This window comes from Coniophora puteana, assembly GCF_000271625.1.
Source record: "Coniophora puteana RWD-64-598 SS2 unplaced genomic scaffold CONPUscaffold_1, whole genome shotgun sequence".
NCBI lineage: Eukaryota > Fungi > Basidiomycota > Agaricomycetes > Boletales > Coniophoraceae > Coniophora > Coniophora puteana.
In genome coordinates this window covers 3,328,704-3,346,902 of record NW_006913053.1, presented here as the reverse complement: position 1 = coordinate 3,346,902, position 18,199 = coordinate 3,328,704, and the positions used below count along the sequence as shown (strand labels likewise).

At 49.7% G+C, this 18,199-nt stretch overlaps 7 protein-coding genes across 7 annotated transcripts; 2 read left to right on the top strand and 5 right to left on the bottom strand.

Annotated features, from left to right (window-relative positions):
- Positions 1-155: 155 nt before the first annotated feature.
- Positions 156-1,766, top strand: CONPUDRAFT_116114 (alpha beta-hydrolase; the record flags this gene model as incomplete). The annotated part of the gene is made up of 6 exons (XM_007765487.1): positions 156-331; positions 386-453; positions 516-637; positions 693-786; positions 848-1,203; positions 1,263-1,766. 6 exons carry the CDS (start codon positions 156-158, stop codon positions 1,725-1,727), a joined length of 1,281 nt encoding a protein of 426 aa, XP_007763677.1. The 3' UTR covers positions 1,728-1,766.
- A 241-nt stretch (positions 1,767-2,007) lies between these two features.
- On the bottom strand, positions 2,008-5,774 carry CONPUDRAFT_141340 (uncharacterized protein; the record flags this gene model as incomplete). The annotated part of the gene is made up of 12 exons (XM_007765486.1): positions 2,008-2,717; positions 2,766-3,410; positions 3,471-3,544; positions 3,594-3,943; positions 3,997-4,358; positions 4,534-4,661; positions 4,717-4,807; positions 4,862-4,994; positions 5,049-5,156; positions 5,219-5,340; positions 5,390-5,522; positions 5,572-5,774. 12 exons carry the CDS (start codon positions 5,772-5,774, stop codon positions 2,070-2,072), a joined length of 2,997 nt encoding a protein of 998 aa, XP_007763676.1. The 3' UTR covers positions 2,008-2,069.
- Positions 5,775-7,048: 1,274 nt separating this feature from the next.
- Positions 7,049-7,776, top strand: CONPUDRAFT_116112 (RNA polymerase Rpb6). The gene is made up of 4 exons (XM_007765485.1): positions 7,049-7,079; positions 7,130-7,148; positions 7,199-7,461; positions 7,515-7,776. Exons 3-4 carry the CDS (start codon positions 7,280-7,282, stop codon positions 7,672-7,674), a joined length of 342 nt encoding a protein of 113 aa, XP_007763675.1. The 5' UTR covers positions 7,049-7,079; positions 7,130-7,148; positions 7,199-7,279; the 3' UTR covers positions 7,675-7,776.
- A 110-nt stretch (positions 7,777-7,886) lies between these two features.
- CONPUDRAFT_96281 (DHS-like NAD/FAD-binding domain-containing protein) lies at positions 7,887-9,624 on the bottom strand. Its single transcript, XM_007765484.1, has 4 exons — positions 9,437-9,624; positions 8,909-9,383; positions 8,362-8,850; positions 7,887-8,310 (listed from the first exon to the last, which is right to left on the bottom strand). Exons 1-4 carry the CDS (start codon positions 9,584-9,586, stop codon positions 7,907-7,909), a joined length of 1,518 nt encoding a protein of 505 aa, XP_007763674.1. The 5' UTR covers positions 9,587-9,624; the 3' UTR covers positions 7,887-7,906.
- A 219-nt stretch (positions 9,625-9,843) lies between these two features.
- CONPUDRAFT_96279 (ribonuclease T2) lies at positions 9,844-11,283 on the bottom strand. The gene is made up of 6 exons (XM_007765483.1): positions 10,891-11,283; positions 10,685-10,836; positions 10,575-10,630; positions 10,373-10,515; positions 10,167-10,320; positions 9,844-10,101 (listed from the first exon to the last, which is right to left on the bottom strand). Exons 1-6 carry the CDS (start codon positions 11,181-11,183, stop codon positions 9,988-9,990), a joined length of 912 nt encoding a protein of 303 aa, XP_007763673.1. The 5' UTR covers positions 11,184-11,283; the 3' UTR covers positions 9,844-9,987.
- Positions 11,284-11,598: 315 nt separating this feature from the next.
- On the bottom strand, positions 11,599-13,146 carry CONPUDRAFT_96276 (NAD(P)-binding protein). The gene is made up of 6 exons (XM_007765482.1): positions 12,802-13,146; positions 12,583-12,746; positions 12,424-12,532; positions 12,322-12,363; positions 12,107-12,270; positions 11,599-12,041 (listed from the first exon to the last, which is right to left on the bottom strand). Exons 1-6 carry the CDS (start codon positions 13,129-13,131, stop codon positions 11,834-11,836), a joined length of 1,017 nt encoding a protein of 338 aa, XP_007763672.1. The 5' UTR covers positions 13,132-13,146; the 3' UTR covers positions 11,599-11,833.
- A 3,032-nt stretch (positions 13,147-16,178) lies between these two features.
- CONPUDRAFT_46168 (uncharacterized protein) lies at positions 16,179-17,556 on the bottom strand (the record flags this gene model as incomplete). The annotated part of the gene is made up of 3 exons (XM_007764386.1): positions 16,179-16,411; positions 16,462-16,609; positions 16,663-17,556. The coding sequence occupies 3 exons, from the start codon at positions 17,554-17,556 to the stop codon at positions 16,179-16,181; spliced, it is 1,275 nt and encodes a 424-aa protein (XP_007762576.1).
- Positions 17,557-18,199: the final 643 nt, after the last annotated feature.

Below are 18,199 nucleotides of genomic sequence, written 5' to 3'. Positions count from 1 at the left end.
CGGCGCGGAGCATTCACTGGCAGACAAGTTGCTGCATATTCTCCTGACATCAACCAACGTATTCCCATAGGAGTCCCCATGTACTGGTTAATAAGGTACCCGGCGCTTTTCCTCTTTGCTCACTTTTCCCTTGCACTTCTATTACCCCAATGATAATGGTCGAAGTCGGATACCCCAGCGCAGTTGACTCCCCAATACCGCTCGTCATCGTACAGGGCTTTCTTGGCGCAGGAGGCTCATTCCTATGGGGCGCATTCGAGGACTACCTCAATCACAACGTTGCTCCAGACGCAGACGGGAATATATGCCGCCGAAGGATCATATTTGCAAAGTGCGTCGACTCTCTTTGTTCACGGTGGTGCGCCCAATCTGATATAGGGGCTAGCGTTGGGCCAGTGAGCTCATTGCATGATCGGGCTTGCGAACTCTACTATGAGCTTACTGGAGGAACTGGTGAGTACATAACCATCTTGAGTAGTCTGCGTAAGCCATCGTTCTAATTCGCAATTCCTCAGTTGATTATGGCGAGGAACATGCTAAGCTATATGGACACCAGCGCTTTGGACGCACATACCCTACTGCTCTTTATCCCGGATGGTCAGCGAATAAGCCACTCCATTTCCTTGGTCACTCTATGGTAAGCAGACCTCCACCATTACTATCCTCGTAGTGCTCATAAACCTTATTCGTAGGGAGGACCGACAATTGTCAAGCTTCAACACCTGCTCAAGACTGGTCTCTTTGGCAGCGCTGCGACCCCCGACATGATCCTATCCCTGACCAGTGGTACGTTTGGCTTGTCCTCACCATTCATTCATCCAACGGTCTGATCTGTACATCGTCTCAGTGTCCGCCCCCTTCAGAGGAACCCAGCTCGTGTATGCCCTCGGCGAGCGCGCCGACGCCGCTCCAGCGGTACGAACCTTCTCCATCGGAGGCGCACTCACCCGCGTCGTGCACGTGTTATCGTATCTCTCACCCATCCTCCCGCCCGCACTCGACCTTCACTCCGAGTCTCGACATCTCTCGTTCCGTGATGTGTCTATCACAGCATTCTGGAAGCAGCTATGGAAGAGCGACTGGGCAGAAAGCCGAGATGCGACGCCTTTTGATGTCACGTTCCAGGCCGCTGACGAGAGGGAAGCAAACGGCGAAGGCGAACCCAATCCGAGCACCTATTACCGAAGTTATGTTGCTCGACTCGTAAGTTTTCTCATCAGCCCTCTTTGTAAGGGTGTCCATGTCTAACTTCAGCCTTGTAGATGGATGCGCCCCCACAAAGATTTTCAATACCGAGCTTAACAGGTTACGTCATGACTCTTTCTTCGACAGCCATGAAATCTTTCAAGTTTCAATCGATATACCCCATTCCTCACTTTTTACGAGGGAACGGTGAATCGCCACCAGGAATTCCGAACTCACCGTTGTTACCAATACATGGTCCATTCCTCGGGATACCTAGCAAGACACTTATAGAGAATGACGGCGTAGTTCCTGTGTTCTCGCAAGATCATCCTTTCGAATGCGGGGCTGCACCATGCACCCACAGTATTTGCCCTGCAAGACAGAAGTCCGGTATATGGTCTGTGAAGTACCTCGAGAATGCCAACCATCTTTCTATCGCTCCAATTTGGCGAGGCTCAGCCATGCAGATAGCTTTCTGGAAGGACGTTGGCAACTGGCTGCAGGACATTGATCATACACGAGAGGAAGACGACGTTAACTAGAGGGTTTTAACAGCAAGATTTTTACTTGCTGATATTTATTCTATTAGACGAACCTTTGGTGTACTATGTATGAATGTAATAATTAGTTATGAATGATTGTGACAGGCTGGAAGAACGGCCGCAAACACATGAAGTTTGTGTGTGGAAATTAACGTCCGACTCTGAAGCAAATGTGCAGTACGGAGAAAGGCAGAAACAAATGAGTGGAAGATTAAAGCCGGTGGACTATGAAATATTTTGACAAATCATGGTTTAGAGCAAAGGTAGAGTCGAAGGTGGAGATATTGGAAGTGACTGCAGTCTAGGAGCGCAAAGGACATAATCGCAGCCACGCGACGGAGCTCAGCGAGGCCATCCATCCCTTGTAAGCGGTCCGCGCGGGTAATCAGAGTAGCTATGAGATCCAAAGGTGGGGTGAGACCCCGTTGGAGCTTTGTAAAAGCGATTGAAGCCCGATGTTCGGTTCCCTCCGTGTTTGTATGAGTAATTGGGATCCTTTCGGTATTGGCGTCGCGGAGATGAACCATGGATTTCAGGTTGCTTGGGGAAGTTAGGAGCTGGATAACCCATGGACGGAGGTACATTTTGCGGATGAGGCCCTGCATTGTGCCAGCGGTGACCTTGAACTGCAGTATTTGTCCATGCAGCCGAATGTGGTAGTACGTGGGGAGGCTGACAAGTGGACCCGTAAAGAGGGGACGTGTATGTATGGGTAGGATGCGCATATGGTCGCCAAAGAGGGGCAGGCGTGCCCGGTATAACCTTCGGGGAAGGAGATGTCGACCCCTCAGTGTTCCTCTGCACTTGTGGAAGGTCCTGGTTGGACATATATTGATTAAGCGCTTCAGGAGGATAGACAGGAACGAGAATGCCCTGGTCCCCTTGAATAAACCCAGTGGGCATGATTGGCGCTTGAGATTGGACACCTAAAGGCAAGGTTGTTTGCCCCTGGGCAATGGCCGTAGCGTGTCCGGGATACGGAGCGATAGGCTGGAAAGCAGTTCAGTGGAACGTTATGAAATCGGAGTAGTAGCTTACAAAGTACAGTCCGTTAGTCCCGGGAGGCGCCATGGATGCTTGAAACCCAGGCTGAGGACTGTTAGATCCATTGACTCGGGGATACATAGCTGGAGGGGGATAAGAGTAAAGAGGGTATCCTCCATACAGCGGAACTTGTTGTACGTTGTGTTGAGGTACTGCCGGCCATTCCGGAACCTGCGGGTATCTGCCACTCGATGCTAAAGCCGTCCCATTATCTGGCACGACGGAGGGCGGCGAGCGAGTTGTAGTTTGCAAGGGTGAGGACGTGGCTGCAGCATCTTGGTGTGCATGTGGCGACGGGGGGCGCTGGTCGCCATTTACCGATGTACTGTAAAGGCGTTGAAATTGCCTCCTTGCCCTGGCATCTTCGTATCGATTCGTGTCCGAAATGGCGGTTTGATTGTCATGATAGTGCGCTCCCTGGCAAGCTGCGTTCACTGGTTCGACCCGACGGTCCACCAGTGCGTTTGAGAAAGGCTCCGGGCCTGTGTTATGCATGGACCCCAGACTCAAATGCGGGATGGATAGATCCGTGAGAGTATTGTTGAGCCTGTCCGGAGCATTCTTCCACGGCATGCGTCCGTGAGGATTCCAGGTACGCAACTGAACTCGGATAGGGCGACCGTCGATAATCCGGTTGTGCTGGCAGAAAGTAGCGTAGCGGTCATTAATCAGGCGAAAACAAGTAATCAACACCCATACCTCTCCTTTGATAGCTTGCCCAGGAGAATCCACGTTGTCATATTTTACGAAGGCGAATGCAGACCGTTTGTTTGCTTCATAAGGTATATCAGAAAAGTTACTGTCTTCAGCAAGAGACCTTACCTGGGCGTACGAACTTCACGCCCTCAACGGTACCGTACTTTGAAAAAACTTGAGCGACCTTCTTTTCATCCCATCTGGTACCCAAGGGCTCCAAACCGCCAACAAAGACTGTCGTACGGTCAATTAGACGTTCTTTCCTATACTCGGCACCTGTATCCTGGAAATCTTCGAGGTAGCTACCAGTAGTTGGTGTTCGGAGGATGGTGGACACAGCGGTCGCGGGTGTGAGGGAAGATGACCCAAAGTCGGGCGAGCTAACACAGGCCACATTGTCTTGACCATCCAATGGGCCGCTAGAGTCTCCCTCGCATGCTTCATGAACTGATGATGTCGACTCGATGACTGAAAGGCTACATTAACCTGTCAGAGTATTCTGGCATGCATACAGTCAGGCATAGTATACCTTTCGTGACAAGTGCTCCCTGCGTCATCAGCCCAAGAAAGACGTCCTTCCAAGCTATCACTGATAAAGGAACCGAGGGATGGAAAATGGTCAGATCCCAGCTCTTGCTTCGAACCAGGAGAAATAACATTGTTCAAAGAAAGAGCGCGAGGGCGATGGTAATACGCAGCCTTTTGAGCGGAAGTCCCTTTCTCTCCCTGAGAGTCATGAGATGTCTGAGAATTAGATATGTCTTGTAACGCGGGCTGCTCAGAGACATATTCTCGCTCCTTGACGTGAGAGGGACCGTGCATTGAAGACGTGGGTCGCTGAGTGTGTGGTTGTGCCTGTGTTCTAAGGTCATGACTAAAGCTCGATGCTGACTTTTGACAAGTCAAAGGAGTGTGAACTTGGTGAGATAAAGATGGCGCGTCTTGGAACGATGGTAAATCAGAATGATGTGCCCAAGAGACGCTCAAGTGCGGAACCCGTCGTAAGGTCTACACAAGAGGACCGTCAACAAGGGAAGCAAATCTATACGCAAAGTAAGTTTCTCACCGAATGAGCACTGATGCTGTCGTTGCGATTCTTCCACTTGATTTCCCAGCAGCCTTTGTCCATTCCGGCCGAACGGAGTGAGTTGTGGGGAGAGGGTAACTTGTAGTAGTGACGCTCTGATTGGTCTACTAATACCAGGTTAAGTATGAGACATGTGCGACACAAGACCCAAGGGTAAATTACCAGCATCCGCGTGGTACTCTTCACTTCTAGGAATATTAAGCTTCGCGAAGTGTTCAAGGGTCCCAAAGAACTCGGCTATCTTGCGTAGAGTCTAGAAGAGGTGTTACACGTCATTGAGAAGATCATCCAAAGTTCTGGCTCGAACCTCTGCATCAAAATGGACCGGACAAAGATAAAGGTCGGAGATGTTCCGAGACAAAACGACATGGTCGTCAGCAGTATGTCCTTCTGTTTCAGTTGCTGTTATCGCTTCCGAATTGTACCGGACTATCGGAAATCTGGAGCGCAAAGGCTGAGGGTCCATTGGTAATGCATGATTTATGTTGACGTACTTGGATTCAACACTCCTGGTTAACTTCATGGCTCGTGGAAGCTCTTGTTCAACTCCACGATGATTTTTGTCCGGCTTGCCATCGATGGGGCCACGCGAGATAGGAGTCCTGAGGTAGTGCCCACATCTGATGAACAACACATGTATGCTATCAATGGCATATTAACGTACTTGTAAGAAACCAGAAGGGTTCTATATGCCTTGGCAGGCTCGAACCGCAAGTTCCTGCCTAAGAATATAGGGACCGGATGTTTATCAAAAGCTTCGAGTAGGCGGGCGGCTGCATGTGGACTCTTGGACACGGTGAACCTTGCTGTGATATAAATCATGCCAAATGCTTACCTCGCATTGAATGAAAGCGCAAGTACCCCCTTTGGAGTCACGAACAGCTTTGATAGACTTTTCCTCTGGGTAAGATGATAAATGCTTCGAAAGCAGGTGGCTGAGCTCAATATGGTCGACATTAGACGGCAAACTGTGCAATGCGAATAAGCAGGAGATGTGCAATCAACGGGTAGCTCCACCTTCCAACAAAGATGCTAGCATCATGTACGACCCGGTTGTTGGGGTAATCCTCTGAAACGACGGAGCAAGTGGTAAAAGATATGTCGCCCATAGACTGGGAGTTCTGAGGAGGGTGCATGTCCTTCCTCGGAGATATTGGTGGGGAGGATGGAAGGGTGTCGAACCGTGTGCCCCACGCACGCTGCTGTGATGGCTGCGGCATCGACAACTACTCGGGGAAGAGATGTAGGAATGTGCACGAGGGAGTAGGTCGTAAAGCAAGAGAGGGACAGTACATCCAGGAAGATGCCGAACAGATTTTGTGGCAGCGAGAATAAACCTACCAAAATTCGAGAATGTGCTTGAATTCCAAGGGAAGAAATGGTACATCCACCCGGGAGAAGCAGGAGAGTCGCTGGCGCGATAAAACAACCTGGTTAGTTTTCCATCTGTCACGATCTTCTTCCAAGGCTCCTCAGCTGCCCACCCATCTGGACCAATCCAGCCCCCTGATCAAGGGAGATGAGATTATGTGCTGTGACTCCGGGTCAAAGCATCGTATGGCACCGACGACTGATGAGAATATTCAGAAGTTCCGAGGAGCATCTCGACCCACCCATCAATCTGCTTTTGCCTTGACGAAGACTATACCTGGAGTTCCTTCTGTACGTGACGCATTCCAAATTTGATAGAAGTCAGAGACAAGGAATTCGAAGGCGCCCTGCTTGTAGGAAGCCGGTGAAACCGCACACAAGTATAAGGCCTTGAGATTCTGTCGCCCCTCCAAGTACCACGGGTGGCGCAATATTCACAATCATTAGGGCTCCGTCCCCAGAAGTACTGCACTTTCTTGCAGATCATCGATTACTGTAAAAGAATAGATGGAGACAAGCCTGTACATGTTCGATAGACAGCGCTAGCTCATGCACATGGTCGAACGTGTAGACATGCCGGGATAAGCTGATCTCAGATGAGCAAACAGAGAAGCTCGGTCTCCTTCGATTTCACACAGCTTAGCGTCCCAGTTAAAGGTACTGACGATCTGCTCTTGAAACGCCAGAAGTTCTCTGAGAAAGCCAATCCGGATTCGAGCTGGAGAAAATACGTATTCGTAGTGACCGAAAAAATGAGCAGCGGGCATTCCCTAGTCCGAGAAGACTTGCTGTGCCCCTTGCCATGGCCACCAACCAGTAGTTGGTGGACTACTGTACATCTCGGAGGTCACCAGATCAACACTATAGATAGTTCTATATGTCGGGCAGTCTGAGCAAGAGATCTTTCGGTATAGAGCCAGGTTCCATTTTAGTAGCGATTGTGAGGGAAAGACAGCGCTTCCCGAGTGTACAGCTTGACTGAAGCGAAAGACGAGCGATCATCGGGTAAGGTAAGTAAGCGGGATAGCTCATGGCCGATTATGGTTTTATTTAGACTCCGATCCACCTCCTTGACCTTCACCTCACAAAATGTCCGACGACGGATACGATGGCGGGGGCGGTGGCGGAGACGACTACGACTACGGTGCACCGAGGTATACAATCCTTTTGGGAGGGATATTTCTATCTGACTGTTATAATTCAGCTATGATGATGGTGGCTTCGTACGTCCCATGCACCTTAATCACATTGGCCATACTCATGTCAAGCTCAGGACAACAGCTACGACCTTCTGGCAGAAGGCGCTAACGGGGGGAATGAAGAAGGCGCTGAGGAGGGAAACGAAGAAGTTCTAATGAATGGCGTAAACGGCATGGACCATGACCAGGAGATGGCCAATGGAGAGGCTGCTCAGCCAGAACAATCGGCCGTACCTACGAGCGGCGAACGGCAGGCCAACAAAGAGCGCATCACGACACCTTACTTGACCAAGTACGAGCGTGCACGAATATTGGGTACCAGAGCCTTGCAAATCAGGTGAGTTCGCTCTCGTTACTGGTATGTTTATGCTTAGTGCTTCTAAATTATAGCATGAACGCTCCGGTACTCGTCCCGCTCGATGGTGAGACGGATGCTTTACAAATAGCAATAAAAGAACTTTCTCAACGAAAAATACCACTTATCATCCGACGGTACTTGCCAGACGGCAGCTTCGAAGATTGGAGTGTTTCCGAGCTCATTAGTGACTAGTGGCCTGGCTCAATTTCGGGTGGTTTTGTGTTATGCGTCACCGGGTCATCAATCCTGTCTTACGTTTCCATCTGCTGTTAGTGCAATATAGCTTTTTCCACCGTCAACTCGGGTTGCCTTCAGCATGTGCTTTTATCCCACTTCAGACTTCGAGCCCATTGAGAGGCCAGATCTCGGCCTGGCGCGTAATATTGGACAGATCACTACACTGTATGGACAACGCTAACTAGATCTATACGACACCTTTCCTCCGTCGTGGGGTCGTGGAAATCATCACGCAGTCAAGGGACGGTTTCCTCGCCAGCATAGCCGAGAACTCTGTGCCAGACTTTTTAGTGATGCTCTGGTTCCTCCGGCGTGCTTTCGGTTTCGGAAGGTTGACTTCACAAGACTCCAAGTCCAACTCTCGTTCTTTTGTTGGCGAGTTTGTCGTGTCCGAGAACAACCGCTTAGCTGCAGTCGTATCCATGAGTGTGGACGGAACTTCTGCTGCCTGGCGTTTGCTGGGACTGGATTCTTGGGCTGAGTAATGGTTGGCTGTCGTTCGACGCTTCGATGGTGATGTCGGAGCGGTAGGCTGATTCTTACGACCCCTTGTAGGGTTATTCTCAGCATCGTGACTCCGCTTTGACTTCCCTGTAAACTACCATTAGTGACAAATCTACACCTCACTGGCGAGAGTCATACCTTTGGACGTCTCAACCTTGCCTATTGAGTTCTTGGTGACAGACCAGCTGGCAGTGTCCTCTAACGTTGTTTGAATTTCCCAGTCTTTGGGTATCATCTTCCGCCAATCGTCGCAAACCTTCTTCACCCATCCATCCGTATCCCCAGCAACATGATAGTCGATCACGTCCGCCCATTCGCCTGCGGGAGGTGTCTTGTTGACGAAAATCACTTTGCCGGCCAAGGGATTTGATGGTGCCTTTGACGTCGACTGTGACGAAGGCGCATTATCATGCACAACCTTCGCAAAGTCCTTGACCAGTCTCTTGAGGCCGTGAACTTTGAGAGAAGTACCCATAACAACAAGCAAATCGGGTTTCCGTGTCATGTCTTTTGTTTGGATGGTGCCTATCTCATCGCCAAGAGGGTGTGCTTCGTCGTAAAGGACGATGGCAGGACGAAGTGTGCCAACCTTGATTGGGCGCGCAGATCGTGCAACACGTGCGTTCGCTGGCGTAAAAGGAGTGTAAACAGATTATAGTTCATAAATATATAGCCACGAACTTACATCGAGAGATACATTCGGGGCAGTGGGGAGCCGACCCATCCTGAAAAATGTCCAGGTACTCTTCCGTAAAAGGGAGATTTGCACTGCAGAGGGTACACCGCACTCGGTGAATGTCACCGTGTAGCTGGACGTTCCGCACATCCTTGAGTCGAAGCTTGCTCTTGCCCTTTGTGCTGGTCTTGACGCCTTCAGAAGAGCTCCCGCAGAGACCAAGTCTCTCTTCAAAGCCGTCAATGTTCTGGGTGTAAGAGCGCAAGAGCTTCTGCTTCTTATCTAGCATTTCAATGAATCTGTGCGTTTCTGCTGGATGGGCAGCATCGATAGAGCGTTTCAGTTGCGAAATAAACGTGTAAAACACGGATGTTGATGTTGAATCGCGAAACAATGAGGCGTCGAAGAGGTCACGCCCCTTGAGTACCACATCAGGGTATTGCTGCTTCACAAGGGCATATAAACCGTCGGAAGAGCGAAAGTCCTGTAAGGGCATGTTATCCAGGTTGTCTGGTTAGTTTACTGACGAGTACTTGCAGGTATGCCACATGAACATGATATCCCAGCACCAGTGACAACGACGATACGCTTGGATTTGGCGACGGCCAGGGAAATGTCATCTAGAATGCGGCGAGCCTGCTTAGATGACTCCGCAATGGGCTGGTTCAGATCGAGGGTGACTGTCATGGTGGGAGGATAGGAGGAAGGTAGGAGGGTTCGCCGCCCGGGGCCATGTAAGTACGCGCCCCGCCGTTCCAAACTTCAACATTATTGCCTCCGAACTGTTGTCCTATATTTGTTTCTCCGCCAACGCGTCCATCACCATCACGTGGATGTGACATACGCGTCCCTATTAATTAATACGCGTCTTCCTCCTGCCTGACCAACGACGGGACATGAGTTTCATGCTTATGTGTCATTGTGCTGATCTAGCTTTGAAGCTGAGATTATCGAGTCTTTATTCAGCCCCACGCAGATCGACCACTGGTACTGGCCCCAGTCTGTGCATTATGTATGTGGTATAAAGGGCATACTAGCTTTTGGTAAAGATAGCTGATGCTGCAGCACTCATCACGCCCTAGTGACCTTTAATAGGAAACCGGGCGTTCGGACGTAGGAGTACGCTCGTAGTACCAGATGCCGCTCTCGTTGCAAGTCGAGTTCGTCGTGCTGTGTAGAGTCTTGAAGTGGCCGTATTGTTCCTGCAGGAGATGGGCGTCAGGACAGATACCAAGATACGCACTGCACACAAAAGAAGACAACTCACCGTGCCAAGAACGTGGTGGAAGTACCAGACCTCATCGAGGACAGTTCCATTCCCAGAGCACCCAACGTAAGGAGTGGCCCCTGTTTGGGAACGGAGGGCGCTCTGCAGCTGAGTAAGACTATAGGTCGTCTTATTGGACGGCAGAACTCCTGATCTATGTCGAATATCCAATCATTACCTCTAATACTTGGCGCTACGGCACTTACGCAGCGAACATATTGTATGTTGGATACATCTGGAAGACCTTGGTCACCGTCTCATAGAAGTTGACAACCTCCATGTGCTCCTTATAATCTGATCCGTAGCAAGCAGTGTCGAAGGTGGACGTGCAGGTAGCATGCTTTGAGAACTGGGTAAATTTATAAGGTATGTTACAAGTTCAACGAATGCATCACGGTAAAAGCGTACTTCGTGAGCCCAGAAATCTTCATTCGGTGCTCCCTGGTTGATCCAGAACGTGTTCACTAAATAAACATAAGTACTTGCAAGGCGTGCACCAGTTCTATTCGCGAACTTACTATACCCGAGAAGATCCACGCGACCGAATTCTTCAATGAAGGTCTGTACGCCAGGGCCTTTGTAGGGAGGTACAGGAGTACCATCAGGGAGCTTGCTAGGGTCCGGGCTTGGGTCATACTGTCTCGAGAGGTCACAGTACTGGTCGTACGATCTAAACAGTGAAGATTGTAAGCCGTGCTATAGTAACACCCTTTCTTTGACGCACCCATCACAGTTGTCTGGCCAAAGTCCATGAATGGTCCAGCTTCCGGCAGGAAGAAGTTGACCCTCCCTCTCAAGGCCAGTGTATGTGCTCCAGAATTGCGTCTGCAAAACTAAACCACCTTGTACAACGTTGCAGCAAGAGCTAGCAAATGCCGTCGTGTTCTCGCACGAGTACTGGACGGGAAGGTCAACACATTGCGAGATGTTAGGGTAAGTACGAGGAAGAGCAAGCTGAGACCAGCTCGCATGAGTAGCGAGAGCAGCACTGAGGACGACGAGACCGAGGGAGAGCATGGGTGGCCGGTGAACTTCGCAAGGATCAAGTTACCTGCACTTCAACCCACTGGACCTTATAATCGTGCATGGCCCGACCGCTAACGGACGTGTTATCGGCGGTTGGGAATTGACAGGTAGAACCATGTGGTGCGTTGACGAAAACACCGAGGTCAGCGTTATTTTAACGAATACGTCTGATGGGATGCACCGGTACCTGAAGAGAAAAATACATTTGCACGCCTTTACGTGGATGCCGGCTTAAAATAAGCGCTGAGCTCATTCCTGCTATATTACATGTAATGGAGGCGGCCTTTGGACTGCCAGTTTTTTGAACGTGAGTGCATCATGGTGGCGGATCCGGGTGGTCCTGAATGTTACGTTAACCCCCGGTCTTCAAAATGAGTTCCCATCACTTGAACTCGAACTTACAGGAGGCAGTTTAAATTAGATTATGTGCTTCAACATGTACATGTACGTCTACACGAGTATGGTCCAAGAATATTGATGATACTCTCGGATTGTAGTCCAGAAGTTCAAAGTTACAGGCACGTCAATCAAGCTTGGGACAAAGTTATCTTCACAGCTTGAGGTTGTCAGTGCCCATGTGGAAGCAAGTGGCTAGCAAGGCCCGGCAAGACGAGCCACTGACGGAAGCTGTAGCAAGGATGTTACATCTTTCCGGTTATCAGCTTCCACAGCGACACTTGATTCCAACCACTCTTCGTCGGTTGGGGGCTCGACGCTTTCTGCGACAGAGCCCATTCGTAGACCCCTTGCATATCAGGATTTGCCTGTCGGGTTAGCTGAAGCTGTGACTCCCACTCGACATGTTTCCCAGAGACGCGAGCATCATTGACGCTTTCCATATGGTCAATCCTGCCGAACAGATGTCGTAACCACAATGAACTTCCGATGAATAGTTAGTTCCCAGTAGTACTCACAACCCTTTCGTGGCCTTATTCACGGAGATCAGCATCTTCGCCAGTGGATTGGGTATGGAGGGCATTGATCGACCCGTTGCACGTTGATAAGCTTCTTCCTGCTGAGGCATCGTCGCTGTCTCTCCGACCACCGCTAGCTCCTTGTGGACAAAAGCTTCGTGGTTCTGCCAGAGAGTTAGCGGCGCCTTCTAGAATGGATGATCATAGTGCCGCACGTTAAATATTCCTGCTGCAACTTTCCCAATATCTTCAGATGTCTTTCAAAAGAGAACCCAGCCCTCCTTAGCTCAAAGCCTGTGTTTACAGTAACGACTTACAATGACGGCCAAGGAGGTATCTTTCTTCAGGCCGTTCTTCATCACGGCCACCGTAATTGAACCAATGAAACCCTCATAGTTTTCAAGGAAGAATCCTGGGCGCATTATCCTGAAAGACACATGAGGCACGCAGACAAACTCATCATGTCTATGACTTACGTCCATGGCAGTCCCTTTTCGCCCAAACTCTTTACGTGGCGCTCAATCATTACCTTTGCAAGCCCAGATCCACTCTGCAGGCGATCGTTGGCCTCCCCGCCACGCTCCGCCGATGAATACACATACACTGACACGCCATATTCCAATGCTATGTCAGCTGCGGTCTTCGCATGATCAACCCAACTGTTGCAAGAGACGGAAATAAAGCTATGACTACACCTTTCCCTGTTTTTCCTCACTTTCGCCAGATGCTCCGAGACCAGGAAACGCTAGTACGCAGAAGACGCCCCATATGCCTCCTTCTTCTTTTGCTTCCTCAAAAATCCTGCGTAACGAGTCTGCTGAGTCGAGATTGCCCTCGACCACTCGGACATGCTTTTCCTTCTCAAGCTCTTGGGCGCCTGGGCTACGTGCATCCCGTGTAATTGCAATAATCTGGAAAGGAATATCCTCTGAGGTCTGAGAGTCACCGGAGGTTGGACGTAGCGCCCTGACTAGCGCGCTCCCCTGCTTTCCGGTTGCTCCTGTAACCAGAATTTTACGAGGCATATCGACCTGATCGAGTGAAGGGTACTAGGAGAGAGCATCACGCGCCCTTCACGTCCTATATACGCCGCGCATCATCAAAGGCTCTGCATCTCACGAGCTTTTCTATTATTGTGCAGGTGGCATGCATCTTGCTGTTACTGAGCGGGTGAGAATCCGCCGCATCCGCCGCCGCATCTCCCATAACAGCTTCGGCTGGCGGCAGAGGTGCGACTACCGAGTCTCTCCTGTACCTTTTTCATCTTACCCATTTGTTATCACTATTTTCGTACTAAAAGGCTCCCATTCACATTTTTGTACGTTGGATAGGTATTCACAAGGCAGCGAATGTGCCAACAAGTATTACGTTCAAGATAAATCGATCGCTTTGCTTCAAGTTCTTTCTCTTTGATGAAATTTGACGCCATGGACAAGTCATCGCCACGAAGCAGCAGCTAAGACATTACTGTCGCTCGGATCATACGTCCGTCCACCCTCCTTCGTCCAGTTTGTAGGATGCTTCACTTTCAGGCCTATCGGGACTATCGACAAGTTTCGCGACACGTTCCTCTGCGCGACCTGGCCATTGGATGAAGTGAATCATGCGGCTTCAAGGCTAGACACGTCGATGTGTCCTTCTCCTGCCCAACATACCTTTACGCAAGAACATTCGTGTCGCAGACGCATGCGATAGAATGTGGCCTCCAATTGGTTTGAGCGCTCCTCCTGCAACGAAGGTCATCGTAGCTCCCGGGTCAGCTGTATGCCTTGTGAGTTCATAGCGCTTGCCAACTCAAGTCACTTTCCTCACATTGGACTTGATTGGTAAGAAGAACTGCCATCTGAATCGGAACTGTCATCACTACATAAGGCATGATATTGAAGCGGAACAAACGTTGTATTCCTCTGCGAGCTTCACCAGCTTTGACAGCATCTAAGTAATGTGAAGCAGTCAGTGTCACAGCGAAATATCACACAAAGCATGGCTAGCCAACCTGCGCGAGCTGTTGAGTGTTAGCTCAGGTGTTGTCTGCGGAAGAGAGTGTGTATTTTACCTTTTGCTGACGTTCGCTTAGTTCTCCACGTCCAGAGAAGTCTACACGAAAGAGTGCCATGATACTGTCAACTATCTTGAGAAATGGTTCAGAGTCTAACGTCAATTGTTGGCAAGAGGTGCTCACTAGAAGGCGATATTCTTTGTCTTCGGCAAATCGCATAGAGCATTCGTTGATGAGCTCCATCTGATAAATAGTCAGAAATCGAAGGTAAGATGCCCAAGCTACTCGACATACCTGATGCTCACTGTTGAAAGCCCGCGCTATGTGTAGTGTACGAGAATTACAGTGGTCAGAATACCCGATCAAGTGAACGGTGCGCACCATAAAGAATATTTTCTAGAGCCATGTTACCATCCACTCCAAAGCGTTCTGCGATTGAACGTATGCGATCTGGCCTGAACGTGCCTATTGCCGGGTGTGTATCGAAAGTTATGCTGAGTAAAACTAATATGCATACCTTCTGTGTCGATATAGGCAACCTATGTCCACTGTGTACATATTAAATGATTTTCAGTGACATATGAACGTACCTTGCCAGAGGCGCCTCCCATGTCAGCAGGGAGCTGAGATACAACGCACATTGTATGCGCGAGCTGCGTCTTGCCCGTGCGGAACTCGCCGTAAACTGAAAACTTTCTAGTGTTGCTCTGACCACAACGTGAAGACTTTACCTTCAGTGATAGATTGAGACATCAGTCCACCTGGAAATTATTATGTGAGCCACTCGGGATGCATGCGCTTCGTAAGAGACTAACCCCCTAAGATGCCATCGACAGATTTGCTCCCAGTACTGATAGCAAGAACTCGTCGCCGCCGGTCTTGGACTTCAACCCCAGTGGCAAAGGAGGAACCCTGTCAGAGTCAGCTTTGCTCTACAGTTGTTCGAGCTCGAATGATCTACAGTTATTTTTTGGGCAGCTTCCTGGTTCAAATTTTCAGCGCCTATATGCACGAATAATGGTTTACTGAAATATCACCTTGACTTTTTCGACCTTGGCCTCGGACATGCCCTGTTGTGGGGTTAAAAAGGCCGCGTGGGCTATCAACCAGACTTACCTTTATCTTTAACATTTGACGGCGGGTCGTCATTACTACTCCAGATACAGTGTGTATGGCAGCGCTCTAGGGGGCATGAGCCAATGATATCAACTCCACTAGAGGGCCCGACCTTTAGCTTGAGTATGTCTTGCATGTTTATACCCTGAAAAGTGTTGGTATAAGCGAAGCATACAGCGCTAAGACTAACATGCTGTTGGAGTTCGTCGACGCTGTCGAAGAACGGCGTCTTTTGATCTGTCAGCGAGCATAAATAAGGGAAGGAGGCTGAGGAAAACCTCTTCTAATTCCTCGCCCGATACACTTGGTTGCCGACTTGGGGGCATCGAACTCTCAGTAGCTCGCCGAGTGGGCATGTGAGTCAAGGATAAGAGGTTGAAGCAACAATAGCAATGGAGTCAAGAGGAGGGTTGACTGAGAAGTGTACAGAGGTGCAGTTTCATTATATAGACGCACGTCTACTTAAGAGAGATCTGCTGTCGATCGGCAGCAAAATAGAAGCACAACCGCCGATGAAGTATGACAAATTACATAACAATAGCTTCCAATGTAGCGAGAACACAAGGTCTAGAGCAGCGACAAGCGAGGCGTAAAGAGGGGCGATTAGTTGGTGGCAGACAGAGACACGAAGGATGTCACATCCTAGCCCTTCAAAAAACAGAGTCGGCCACCAAGAAAGATCGCCAGTCGTCAGATGTTCTCCCTCAAATTCATAATCAAGCGTCGCCATAAGCCATGCGATATAAACCTATGGTTTGAATAATTGTCTCTACGTGATGAGTCTTGAGGAGCTGCGACAAAGCTGGATTCGATCGACGAAGAACGAACGCAGTCCAGTGTATCCAGGGTTCCGTTGCAAATTGCATTGAATTGAGCTTCTCATAGAGCCTCGTCAGCGGTCCAAGATACTCGTCCTGCTGAAGAAGAAGCAAATGAACTCGAAGCAATGCCTGAACGTCAAGATTCATTGTCATCAAAGCTGGCAACGTCGCCAAGGACCTCAACTTCAGCGGCATTATTCGGGGTTTTGCTTTTCTTTCGAACTCGACTCGAACGGGACGCCTCCGCTGGTGTAGTCTCCAGTCGTTCTTCTGGTGGGGGATCAGATAAGGTCTGGAGTACAGGTGCGCGTATTTCAGGCGTGGGTCCGCTAAAGTCCTTTCCCGTCATCCGCGACAAAGTTTGCATATCTGGAGAGTTGATGTTAGATGTGGTTGACCACCTAGGCGCCATCACTCACCATAAGGCACACGATTGTTGAGACAATGGTTGATCCGTAAAGGGTTTCTCTTGTCCTCAGCCCTGAACTTGTTTTTGCAAGCTTTTCGGTCACGACCCGGAAGGACGTAAGATATCAACTCATAATTTTCACCAAACTGAGAAAGCGCCTGTGAGGGAAAATGAGTGCGAAGTATGGACGAAGGTGGGGGCGCTTACTCACGTCGTAGAACAGCTCAGTCTCTTCGGCACTCCATCGTGAACCGCGATACCGCTTGCCATATGTTCCCGAGTTCACGAATTTCGACAAGTCAGACTCCTCGACATGAGTATAATCAGCGCTGTCATCTTCGGCATTACGATCAACAAAAAGAGATTCCTCGTCTATAATTGTCTCTCCATTGGGTCCAATGCGGATCTGGACGTTATACTGGCTGGTAGACAGGTTCTGTGAGTAATCAAAACTATTTCCATTCTTATCTCTTGGTGCCTCCTCGCCCTCATTTGATGATGGATCGGCCGAGCTAGATTGTGTGGAGGGATCAGGCGTCGAGTCTACGCCATCACCATTTGCGCTCAAAACAACCGAAGAAGGATTAGAGGGTTGCGAAGCGCTGCCGTTGGCGTTTTCATCATCTTGTCTCCCATATTTCTTAGCTTCCATGGTAACCCTCATGCGAGCACGTTTATCGCGATTGGATTTTTTCCAGGTACCATAACTGCTGAGAACCTGCGCGGCCTTCGTGCTGATGCGGCCTTGGCCAGTATCGTCGCACAATGTCGCCATTGTCACAACGCTGGGATCAATTTCTTCGCCTGCTTCAGCTATAGGATCGAAGGTAGGTTTGGATGAGCCCCCGGGCTTGCGTCCTTTCCGAGGAGCATCTGATTCACGAGAATGCTTCCTCCGCTTCTGTGGAACAGCAAATGAAGTATTATCCGCCCCGGATATTAGGGTTGGTTGAGGAATCGTGAAAATTTGGCTTGGGGCAGACGGCACCAAAGTGGCACTTGATGGAGGATACGGGGCTGTGGTTACTAAAGAGTGAGGATCAACCTGGTTCAACGGGAAAGAACTTCCAGGTTGTGTGGGCTGTGAGTTAAACGGTATTATCATCGGAGGACCCATTGAACGGGAGGCAAAGTCGGAAGTAGAATACGGTGGGTCAGGTGCTGCTGGTACGGAAGAGCTTGGGGTGGCGGATGGGGCGCGCGCATCCTGCGTAGAGACTACAGATGACCGCCTGTCTGGTGCGGTTGACGTTCTTTGTGCTGTGGTGGCCCCTTCAGGAGGTCGAGTACGCGCTTTCACGACTGGTCTAAACACTGTACCACCCTTTTCTGACACAAATGTCACTTAAATTTAATAAGAAAAGATGACAATACTCACGAACGCGGCTGCTCATGCTGCAAATTTGGTGCGCACAAGAGTAGTATGATAGAGTATGACCAGTCAACAAAGGTTCCGATACCGCGGATCTCGGCCAGATTGTTTGCAGAGGCCTTCGGGCAACAAGAACAAACAAAATACTTCATGAACCGCGTCCAGCATCTGAGTCTGCCTGTGGTCAGCGATCCAAGCTGGGAGAAGCGAATACAAGATGAAAATGGCAACGAGCTTAAAGACATGTCCGATAGGTGCGTGTGTATCTTTTATCCCGGTGTAACCTTGCTGATAAGAGTAGCCTGGTAATACTACAGAGCCTCAGACAATGTGCGTGAACCAGACCATTGCATGCGTCTACTTAACCCTTGCCTTT